Source organism: Gavialis gangeticus, unplaced genomic scaffold (genome assembly GCF_001723915.1).
Source record: "Gavialis gangeticus isolate Ggan-Ray unplaced genomic scaffold, GavGan_comp1, whole genome shotgun sequence".
Classification (NCBI taxonomy): Eukaryota; Metazoa; Chordata; order Crocodylia; family Gavialidae; genus Gavialis; species Gavialis gangeticus.
The window spans coordinates 37,618,425-37,630,658 of record NW_017729029.1 but is presented as its reverse complement, the minus strand read 5'-3'; the positions used below and the strand labels follow the sequence as shown (position 1 = coordinate 37,630,658).

At 44.5% G+C, this 12,234-nt stretch overlaps 1 protein-coding gene across 4 annotated transcripts in view; it reads right to left on the bottom strand.

Moving 5' to 3' along the window:
- GABRA3 (gamma-aminobutyric acid type A receptor alpha3 subunit) overlaps positions 1-12,234 on the bottom strand; it is a 321,368-nt gene that overhangs the window by 273,323 nt on the left and 35,811 nt on the right. For all 4 annotated transcript variants that reach the window (XM_019521407.1, XM_019521409.1, XM_019521410.1 and 1 more), the window contains exon 2: positions 10,814-10,945. In XM_019521407.1, the coding sequence (XP_019376952.1) occupies positions 10,814-10,902 (89 nt within the window). In that variant the 5' untranslated portion in view covers positions 10,903-10,945. The remainder of the gene's footprint in view (positions 1-10,813; positions 10,946-12,234) is intronic.

Genomic DNA, 12,234 nt, shown 5'->3' with positions numbered 1-12,234 from the left:
AAGAACTACTTCACTGTAAGGGTGGCCAGAGCCTGGAATAGGCTTCCCAGAGAGGTGGTGCTCTCACCTTCCCTGGAAATCTTCAAGAGGAGACTGGATAGGCACCTGGCTGGGGTTTTATGACCCCTACCACCCCCAGTGCTCCTTCCTGCCCACGGCAGGGGGTCGTACTAGATGATCTGTCTAGGTCCCTTCCAACTCATTGATTCTATGATTCTATGATTCTGCTTCTATAAAACAGCAGTCAGTATAGGGAATAGTTTAGGAGTACTAGTTAGTTGTTAGGGTGACAGTATTTGGATCTTGGGAAGCATTGGATTTGTAGCTGAATAAAAAGGCTATAACCTGTGGCCTAGCAGAGCTGCTAACCACAAGGCAGAATGGTGTGTTAAAAGTAACACTGCAAGACACTTAGGCAAGCATTTTCATAACAATATAGTAGTCTTGTAAGATATATAGATCATTAGGAGATAAAGCCGATTTTGCTTATGAATGCTTATGCTAAGTAGCCATCGTAACTGTGTCAACCATTTTCTGAAAAAAGCAGCAAGTGAGTCTGTGTAAATCTGCATGCTATAAATGAGGTGAAGTCTTAGGAATATGGAGATGGTACAACATGGTACTGAAAAACAGACTGGAATGTAAAAGACAACACGTAACTGGTAACAGAATCCAAGATAAACATATATGAAAAGGTGAATGGTGATTGATAAAGAAGCCTCCAGAAGCTTCCAGGCTTTGTTTGAAGTCCACCCAAATGACTGAAATAGAGGTGCTAGGGTCTTAAGCATGTGCTCATAGCAAAAAGATATGTAAATAAGTGAAATGCATAGGCAATTCCATGCTAATTAAGTAAGCAGTAAACAGAGGCAAGCTTAAAATGGGAATAACTAAGGTGGAAAAAAGGAGAGACAAAGTGGGGTAAATGTTAATAAGCATACACCAAGGTGTATAAATATGGGAAAAAAATAATGTTCACTGCAGCTCCCCGGTTTGTTGGAGCTAGTCCAAAGCTGTCTCCATTTTGAATAAAGCTGTTGATGAGCAATGTGTGCAGGTGATGTGTGATGGCATTAGTCTGTTGTCTCCGTAGTCGTTGGGCATTGCATGGAGTTGAGGTCTAACAGTTAGGATCATCTTCCCTTGTCCTAGAATCTCCCAGCACCCCTAATGGAGGATGTTTTAGGAGCAGTGGTTTTGGGGACCACATGGTAACTCCATTTCTGGTTTCTCCCAGTATGACATGCATAATGCATACTGCAGAAGAACTTTTCTATAGAGGCAATCAACTCCAAGAAGGTGGACTGCTGAGAACTGGAAATAAGCAAAGCGCTTTGGCTATAAGAGTCATTGAGTTTTCATTTAAAATGTGAAAGTGTTTTTTTTTGTTGTTGGGCATTTTCCTTTTTTAAATCAAATTTCATTTGCACTTGCTTCTGCATTTCCTGTTTCAATTCAAAGCAGTAATGCTGAAATACCTCAGGAAGTCTTTTTATGGTATTTTCTGATCAGCTGGATCAAAGAAAATACTGAATCTCATGAACAAGCTTCATCTCAAAAGATTTTCAATGCAAAACTGGAATCCTGAAATAGATAAGCCTTCAAATTGTGCATTTTAATGCCAACCAAGGGCATCATTTTCAGTGGTGAGATCCTAGAACTCTCCATGACATCAATCAACTTGGAAAATCAGGCCATTGAGCCCTTAGACACTCATCAGTGGAAGAGACAGACTAATAATGTCACCCAGGAACGTATTCTCAATAATTATAATCATAGCTTTTCCCAGCAGGAATCATCAGTAGGACCAATACCTGGATAGAGAGCAGATTAAATAAAAGAGAAAGCAGACAGAAAAAAACTAGAGAGATGCAGAGATGCATGGAGGATGTAGGTAGAAAAAGACACTAGTGAAACCACACTGCAAGAAGCAACAAGGAAATGGTGGGGGTGGAGGGGAGGGAAGGTGTGGAGGGAAGATTTAGAAGCATGGTCATGCAGCATGATGGATGAAGAAACACAGCAAGGCACAGAGATGAATGGCTGGTTTAGTGGATGAATTGCTGGAAGTGCTGCAGGAGCCTCATCAGATGGGCTGCATTCTAGCACTGACAAATCAATGTGTTACTGCTAAACAGAAAAAATAAATGACTTGGGAGCAGTGGCTTGATTAAGATGAGTGAACGAAGCAACTGGGGGAGATGCCAGCGCAGGTAGCTAGGGGATGTCAGTGATATGGGTACATCTGCAAACCAGACCCCTTGGAATGGGGTTCCCCTTTCAAGGGGTGGGTAGAGCAGCTACGCAATAAAGCTGCTACATTTTTTTTATTGTCTCCCTTTCCTCATCTTTCTGTATCACTTGCATTCTATTCCCATCCTCAGTTAATTGTTGGAGGAGGGGAAAAGGTTTGTCCTTTATTGTGTACTGAAGTCTTACCTGGCTAGGCTAAATCAGTTTGTAACTAGACACGCATCCCAGAAAAGCAGGCACATGCCTGCAGTAGCTCAGGCTAGAAGCCAGGGGGTGCTAGAGCAGTCCTCCTTTTCTTTCACATTGCGGAGCTGAGGGGGCCTGGCCCAGGCAGGACGCTCTGATTAGGGAGGGGTTCCCCCTTTCCTGAATAGCTCAGCAAGGAATGTGTATCACCCCTAACTCAGTGTTTATCACCCCATTAAGAAAACAGAGAGATGTTACCAGATATCTGTTGATTTTGCCTTTGTCCCATGTGCCACAGCTCAGAGGTAGCCAGCATGTGGTCTGCTAGTTAATTCTGAGAGACGTCTGTGAGGGACAGTGGGGGAGTGGGGGAAGGGGAATGCCTGCCTAGCAGAGAGTGGGGAGGGGACAGGGGGAGCAGAAGCCAGGCAGATACCTGCAGAGACTGCTGGAGCTGCTGCCAAGAAGCAGGGGGAGGACCAGTCCTGGTGTGGAGCAGAGAGCCCCGCCCAGCCCAGAGAGCATACTGGGATGCTGGGGAGTCTGATTTAATTTAAACTAGGAATGAGTCTGGGACAGACATTGCATAAACTGGTTTGAGCCAAATCAGTTAAGTCTGATACTACATTCAACCAGGTTTATCGCAAATCAATTTCAGCCATTTTCAAACTGGTTTATGTGCACTGAACAGCTGTTCTGTTACAGGTTTAAACCAGTTTCTGATCACTTAAACTGGTTTATGTCTAAAGTCTGTCCCTAGTATTAGAGTTAATTTGTGGGAAGCGCAGCTTCCCTTTGTGGTGCAGAAACCATGATGGAAAATAGCATTACTAAACGCTCTCTTCCTTCATTATACTTCTTTCATAAAGCAGTAGTAGCATTTAGAAGCTCCCAGCATTCTTGTGTGGGACTCCATCCTGGCCTGTCACATGGCCCATGCATTTATCTTTCTGAGTCTTGCTAAGCATGTTGGGTGAGTCCACCACCTTGGTATCACTGAGCATGTCTACACATGCATTAATGTGCATTCATTAATGTGCATTAAATCTAATACCTCTGGGCATTTATATATGTACCTTTGTCTGCTCCAATGATCTGGAGATCTGGTGCACTGGAGCAGACTTGATTAACTGAGTCTTCTCCGCACACAAGCTGACGTGCCTGGCATGCCATCACGTGCATTTGTATAAATGGTAAAATGCACGTCAGCACTGAGAAAATGGTGGCAGTGTGCTTTTGAACTAAAGTACCTTTGATTTTTCTGAGCGCTGACATGCTGCCATTTTCTCAGTGCTGACATGTATTTTGCAGTTTATACAAATGTATGTGCCAGTGCAAACATGTACAAATGCCCCCCAGGCACCTCTACACATGTGCTTTAATGCACAGTAGACTATTTAACTGTGCATTAAAGTATCACATAGAAACCATGACATTACACTAATGCACAGTAAAATAGTCTACTGTGAATTAAGCATCACTAAAAAAGTATGCAAATATGCCACTGTGCATTAGTGGAGCCTAATATGCATTAATTTAGGACCTCACATTGGAGGGCACCTGTACATGAGTGCAGAGGTTGCTCCAACGCACTGTAATTTCAGCCTGTCAGAGCAAACATTATGAACCAAGTCTGCTGGAGCGTGGCAATTACTGCACTCCAGCAGCCTCCTATGTCTCATGTATCAGTGTCCCCGCACTTAAAAATGGTGGTAGGGGCACTTGAACTAAAGCTCTTTGAATGAACTTGAGATGCAGCAGTGCTTTAATTAGAATTGGTGTGGCTCTTGGAGCCACCCCAGAGCATGTGTAAAACTGCCCAGAGGTACTGAATGCACATTAGAAAAGACACATTAATGCATGTTAATTCCATTGTGAGGTACTAGGAAAATGCGCATTAGCCGGTCTTAATACACATTAACTATAGAGCATGGTTTTTAAGTGATGCTTAATGAACATTAGCCTATTTTAATGTGCATTAACTAAATAGCATGGTTTTTTCAGAGACCCTTTAATGAGCATTAAAATAAGCTAATTTAGTTCACACACTATTACTAGCCCAGATAATACCACTGGTAAACTGGATAGTGACAGGACAGACAAGGTTCAGAGGATCCTCTCAGCCATCTTTAGGCTTAGTAATTCTCAGTCAGACTAGCCAGATTTGTTGGTTTTGGTGGGCTCTAAAATCTCATAAAAACAGTTTGTCTTGCCACAGTTCTGCCAGAAACAGAACTGTCGTATTTTGATGTTCCAAGCCTGAGCCAGGAAATAAAGATTTCAGGTAAAAAATAGAAAATAATGAGTGAAGAAAGAAGCACTGAACATATCTGAGACCCATTATTCAGTGTGATGGTCCATTCAGAAGTAAGCTGCCCTGGTTTAACTTCCAGTTAGCATGCAACAGGAATAAACAAATGGAACAATTACCATGGAGCAGCTGAGGTGAGAAGTCACTCCCCTTATAACTTTATAAATTGGTTTGTCTGTCCATGACCCATGTTACAGGTATTTTTACAGTTAATCAGTGGTGACAAAATGATAAAATGTAGCACTCTGTCTACTGGCTTTTTCAATAGAAAATTCAGCTTCTGCAAAAGCCAGTATTTTTTTACTGGATATTTTTTAAGGGGTGGGGGGTTTGTATTGGAAAATCAAAACCAAAAATGTTCAGGTTAACTCAAATAAAGCACTTGCATTTGTTGACCCTACCTGGAGCATTTTAATTGAAATCAGTGTGCTATTAATCTATATTTCTTTGATCTACTGCAGGCATCATGGGAATGTATCGTTGAGGTGTATTTTGCTCCTATTCCCTTCTAACAGCTGAAATCCCTAATTGGACTGCATCTCCCATAACTCCTCACTGTTTTCACTGTCCTTGGACCAACCTGAACCATAAGGGGAAATAGTATCCAGCCAGGATGCCCAGCCCAAAGAGGAGAGTGAGAGTCAGGCACTTCACCTACAGTTTCTATAACCACCACAGCAGCTCTAAAGGTATCAGCTGAGCAAATTCCAACCAAAAGAGATTAAACATATAATTCAGAATTGTCAACACAGTTTGGTTTTATCAGAAAGGTCAAAATGAAGCTTTTGGAGGCTTCCATTCCACAAAGAGATTTTATTTAGGTTTTTTTGTCTGGATTTGGGGGGGAAAACAAATTTCAAAATTTCTGAATTGTCTGTAGGACAAAAGTTCTGATTTTTATCATCTCTAGTAAATGGCTGTATTAATAAGTGGATAATCAATTACACCAGCATTCAATAATGTGTATATAACCATGTCTCCTAACCATATCTATCAATGTCTGCTGGTGTGCTCAGTCTTCCTATAACTTATGAATATATAACATGCTAATAAAACCTAGCAATCAGGTATGGTTTTTTAAAAGAAGCTATTTAAAATTTACTATTCAGTGAGATAGGATAGACTTTTAAGAGATTCCTGGCTGTACTCCATTAGGAACTGCTAAAAAACTCTTTGATTAATTTTGCACTTGGTTTGCTTTATTTGATCAAAATTTTGGCTCAGACATGAACACTGTGAAATTCACATCTTCCTTAAGAGTTTCTGTGAAGAAAGCAGCATACTGAGAGGAGGGGTTCAGGGAGGAGAGAAGTGAAAATGAGGTCAACATGCCAAACTTTTGACTTTGCAGCCAGAGCACAGGGTGGGGAAGAGGGCACCATAGATTTCTCGGAACTTGCCTTCTTTGACTGGAAAGGAACGGGGTCTGAAATGGAGACAAGGGAGAAAGTATGGCAATGTTAGGTGAGGGCAAGTCTGTACAGGGAGAGGAGGATCTGTGCATGTAAGAAGTGGAAGTGCTCTGCAGGGTAGCACCAGATCAGAATGAGATAGGGACAGATTTGGACCTATGATGAAGGACTAAAGGCCACAAGATAATACTTCCTCTGTGTGCACCAGGAGGGAACTGGTATCTGTAATGAGCACAGGTAAAACAAAGGTTAGTGTAGTTCCTGGGAGGATCAGCATGAAGAAATGCCAGTCACAGACTGCCTAGATAACAAGCACAGTGCAGCAGGGCTCCTAGAACATAGCTTCACACCCACTTAAGCAACTCTTTTCAGCAAAATGCAGGAGGACTTCATGACAAATGAACATCCAGATACCCAGAATAGAGAAAACAGGAGAACATGGAGTTCACACCCACAGACTCACTTTAAATTATAGCAGTCCTTGCTGCTGCCCTTATCACCACGAGTCTGTCAGCTTTTCTATTACAATGATATCCCGGCACAAACAAACGGATGGTTTTATCATAAGAAAAAAAATGGAAATGAAATGAAAGTTCACACAAGCAGTTTACTGTACCTCATAAGGACCAGTAATCATTGTGATGAAAGTGCCAAGATATTGCTGTATGAGAAGTAGCTATTCAGCAAGTATTCTGGCTATTCCTCAGAACCCTATTTACAATGTCAAAGAACAAAGCACAAGCCTTTCACCACAGCTTACAGAAAAGGGGTATGATTACAGTCAGGCAGCTTGAGGAGGAGAATTTTGTATGACGCCATTGAGAAGGAGCCTGTCAGCTTGTTGGTTTAACTGTGTTGAGGAAAATAGCCAGCTTGTACACAGGTGCACACTTGTATTTGTGTGTGCACCCTGGTATTTTCTTATACCTTATGTACATACATACTTGCATGTGGGCATGAAGAGTGCACACATATATGTAGGCTTGTATACATGTATACAACTGTATATGTGGGTAACAAGTTTCTTTGGAAAAATGTTAGGGGTGTACAAAGTGGGCCCTATTTGATTCAGATTTGACCCAAATTGGGGACAGTGATTTGATTCGTTGATATGAGTCACTGTCCCTGATTCAGTTTGGCTGAATCCAAATCTGAAGATTTGATAGTAATTCGGAGAATCCACGATTTGAACATAAACACAGCTTTAAAAGTTGTTTCTACATACCTCAAGGTACCAGTGTGGCTTGTGAATGCTGAGATGCTGGGGCACATGGAGCATCCTGCAGGAGTGTGTGTGTGGGGGAGGCCTCCACGTGCTTGGTGGCAAACCCAGAAGTGGACCAGAAGTACTTCTGATCCACTTCCGGGTCTGCCGGGGAATGCAATGGTAGGCCTCCCAGCACCCCCCTGACTCAATGATCAGCCACAGGAGGACCCTGAGTGCCCCCCCAGACCCAGGAGCCACCAGTCGCCAAGCGGGAAGGGAGTGCTGGGAAGCCCCCCAGAGCACTCTCCGGCAGACCCAGAAGTGGACCAGAAGTGCTCCGGGTCTGCTGCTGAGTGCACTGGGGAGCACCCTGTCCTTCTGTGGGACACTCCATGCGCCCCAGCATCTCAGCACTCATGAGCCCCTGCTACCTAGAGGTATATAGAAAAAACATTTAAAGCTGTGTCTATGTCCGAATCTCTGAATCTTTCCAAATCGAATTGGAGGGTTCCAATTCGATTCAGAGAGATTAAAGGGTACTCTGATTTGATTCAGATTTGGAGATTCAGCCACCAAATCGGGTCAAATCTCCACTGAATTGAATGAGGGACTGAAGCTTGGCACAGCCCTAGTAAATGTGATATCTTTTAGTAGACTAACTAAACAGTTGGAAAAATTGTTCTTTGCAAGCTTTTGGGTACAAATACCCTTTTTTAGGCATAGGGAGAGTCTGCTGGTGTTTTGTGTTTCCCATGGTGGAATAGAAGCTAATATGCAAAATTCAGGTCTGTGAAAATGCAAAATGCATGGCAGTGAGGATCAGAGGCAATAGGAGACGATAGGTGTGAGACATAGATGCAGAGAGAAAACGGGAAACGTTGCCCTGGTGATAGAATGTAGCTGGTAAAACGTAGAGATGTTACCTGGGGTTACTGGGTGGCAGGTAAGTTATAATGCGCTATAAATCCAATGTCTATATTTAGTCCATGAATTTTTGTATCCAATACATTTATAAAGTGAAGTTTGTTGGCTCACCTACAAAAGGTATTTTGTAAATTCCCTTTGAGGATTAGAACTGAGAGACTGGAGAGAGAGTTTTAGTCTTGTGAGAAATGTGTGCTCACAGGTAATTAGGTATTTTTGGATCTGATGCATTTTTGGTGTGTGTTCATTCTGATATGCAGTTTTTGTTTGGTTTCACCTACATATTTCTCATCACAGCATTTAGTGCACTGGATGAGCTATGTTATATTTCTGTAATCCAGGAATGGTGATGGTTCTGTTGTGGGGTATAGTTATTGAGAGAGTATTTGAGGTGTGTTGGGAGGTTTTACGTTTCTTGTCCTGGCATGGTCTGGATCCATTCGGCTGGTGAGGTTCAGTGATTGTTTAAAGTCTAGGATGGGTCGTTCTGGAAAGATCTCTTTAAGATTTATATGTGGCTATGAACTTGTAGATGTAAAAATAAATGCAAGCAAATATACCAGTGCACACATACATGTGTAAATGTGTGGACAGCACATTTTTGTGATAATGAAGGCATATGGCATGCATATACATAGATTAAGTGTCAGTGAACACATGATGGCCACACAGAAATTCATGAAACTGAATACTTCTGCTAGATATATGTACTAGATATGGGGTGTCCAACCTTTTTGAATGTGGAGCCAGATCATGAACTTTTTATCACCCAGTGGGCTGGCAGGAGCGGGCGCTCGTGTGGCCTGTCCAGTCTGGCCATGGCCTGGGGGCACAGGGGTCAAGGGGTGCCGCCTGACTCCACCATGTCCTCCCTGCCACTGGGCAGCCTTGAGGATGCTCCCACACCTGCACGCCTGGGCTCAGCAGCCAGGGGGACAGGTGGGAACTCTACAGGGGGGGGTGCGGGATGTGCAGGGACACCCCCTTACTCCCTCTCCCCTGGGGCAGCCCGAGCCCGAGCCCAAGCGGCAGGGGTCCTTCCCTTCCCTGGGCCTGTAACTCACCATCCCCAGCATGAAGTCTGCAGGCACGGGGGGATGCAGGGAGGTGGGAGCAGCACCGGCTTCCCGACCCGACAGCCACAGCAGCAGCAGCATCCCTCTGAGCCAGCATCCACGCCCCCTGTGCCCGCCCCCCCACTGCACCATGACCTGCTCTAGCCCATGTGGCCGGCAGCAACTGGCACAGGGCGGGGCCGGCATGCAAATGAGGAAGGGAGGAGTGGGGATAGGAATGGAAACCCTGCAATGTGGGAGAGGGGAGGAGCTGGCATGCAAATGAGGAAGGGAGGGGTGGGGTGAGGAAGGGACACCGTGAAATGAAGGGGTAGGGGAGGAGCCACACCGTGTTGGCAACGTCAAGCTGACGCAGTGCGTGTGGGAACCTTGTCCCTTCCCCAGCCCTTCAGCAGCCATTAGGAATCTGCTGAGGGGCTGGGGGAGGGACAAGGGGTGGGAACAAAAGTAAACAGTGTTTACTTTTGTTTCCTGTCGCAGCACCGCGGACCTCAGAAAATGGCTTGGTGGGCTGCATGGTGGCCCGCAGGCCATATGTTGGACAAGCCTGTACTAGATGCTTCTAGGGCCCTGCTGATGCTGGACTACAGGGTGATGTGATTTTACAGATGGCTAATTGTGAAAAAATGGGCTTTTGTTTTCTCTGCTCAGAATCAATGTACAAATCCAAGAAAGCAAGCACGGCTAGTATTGTTCCAGATCGTGGACTTCTGGCTAAGGGCAAAGAGTACCAGTACTAGCCAAGACCAGGAATCATTAGCCAAACTGGGGAGCTTCATCTAAAAATCAAAGTGGTTTTTTTTCCCAGTTATTAACTTCTGGCAGCTACACAGGTAGGTCAATGTAACTTGTTCAATTTTGTAAAGGAAGCAAAGGGATCACTCATATGATCCCTTTGACCTCATATGAGCAAAACTTTAGCCAAGAGTAGATTGTGCATGAACCAAGTTAGAAAACTGGTTTTTGTCATAAAAATGCTGACATACCACTAGCTCTAGCAGCTCAAATAATGTTAATATAATCAGTCACCTATGGCTACAAGGGAGTGAGGCATCCCAATGCAAGACATTGTGAGGAAAGTAAGGAACATTTTTTTTTTGCTGGAATATTTCATGTGAATAAGAAAAGTATGCAGACCTATTGAGAAGTAAGATGGAAGATGGTTGCCCCATCATTCTGATAGATATTCAAGATTATCACATATAGCATGCCTTAAAGACACATGACTATTACAAATACATAAGGTTTGGTTAGAAAGAAAGCGAACAAATTCTCAGTTTACACTGCACTATTCAAAGAAAAGCTCAGAGTGGCCTTTCTTCCAGATTGTGCTGGAATATTCCAAGTGAAGTGAGATTAGGCTGTGGGAACCTTACATTGCACTATTTCCAGCAAAGTGAGAGGGGACTCCTACTGCTTTGTTAAAGATTTTTTGCCATCTTACCCAGCTTCAGCAGGGACCGCACACACCACGAGTAGAATTCCAAGGCTGACCATACAGAGGGGAACAGTTCCTGGGAGTGTCAGTGCCATGTCGTCAAGATGCAGAAGTTGGGAGCAGGAGAGTCTCTGAGACCTGACAGGATAGGAAGGGGTTGGAACAGACAGGGAAAAAAAGAAAGAGAAGAGGATTTACTTACTAAGATGAAAGCTTGTCAAAGTTTTCCCCTCCTCTGTATACAGGTATTCAGAAGCAGACTATGGGATTAAGCATACAATGTGGTTACAAGTTCTTTGTTTTGTTTTTTTCCCGGAAAACCCTATATCAGTTTATGGCTATGAAGGACACTGCCAGCCATGCTACTGTTGGTAGCAGAATTATTGGACATGACAAAAGCCAGCCCCTTTGCTGAGCAACCAGTGAGATTTTGGGCCATGAGGAGAGGCAGTGCAGCAGTGTGGAAGGCAACATGTTGTAGACTATGAAAGAGAGTCAGCAGGGGATCCCTCCCTGATCTAATACCACCTATCTTGTAGCTTTGGGGAAGTCACTCAGACTAATATTTCAAGTGCCTAAAATTTGTCATCCGAGTACAGAGTGGTAAGCCCCTGCACTAGTGCCCACTTAGATAAGCACCTCACTCAATAATCCAGACTCCACATCACTCTGACCCCATGTAAGTGTAGGGATGTGATTCAGTATTATTGTATGACAACCCCGGGAGTTATCCCTGAGGTACATAGGTGCTTCCCCAATCTGCAGCCATTCCCATTTGCTTTTGAACAGCACAGTGAGGAGCAGGTACCAAGTAAGTTCTGAAGCAAGGTGGGGAGAAGTCTATGCCGGAAAGGCAGCCAGTGTATACTTCTCCATTCTCCCCAGAGAGTCTTTGCACATCCGTGACCTTGGGAGTAGTCCGCTGCTTTCCACAGACATTGAAATGTGCTCTTTGGGCGTATCCAGACAAGCATCTCGAACCCTTTTCAGATGCTGCAAGAGGCACATGTGGGAACAAAAAAAATGTTCCCTGCACTGCAAATTTGTAGGGGTCAAATAATACCCTGGGTCAGGTCACAGTCCTGGACCATGCCCTGAGGCAACCAGAGGCTTGATCCTCCGCAGAGACACTGGTAGCCAGCCAGAGTGTTTCTGTGGTTGGCCCTTTCCCCCATGCTGAAGCATGCTGTCTGCTGGGGAGGCATTGGTGCAAGCTCCAGGGACCTGGAGCGCTTCTTGTTAGATAAGTAGGGGGTTGGGGGGCTGAAGGAGGGGGGAGGGGATCTTGGGGGAGGCCCTGCCTGGCCCCAGCCCCCATTCCTGTCCCCAACTCTTCATTCCTTTCCCCACTCCCCGTTCATTCCCTCCATCTCCCTTTCATTCCCCCAGCTCCCCATTGATTCCCCCATTCGTTCCCCCCACTCCCC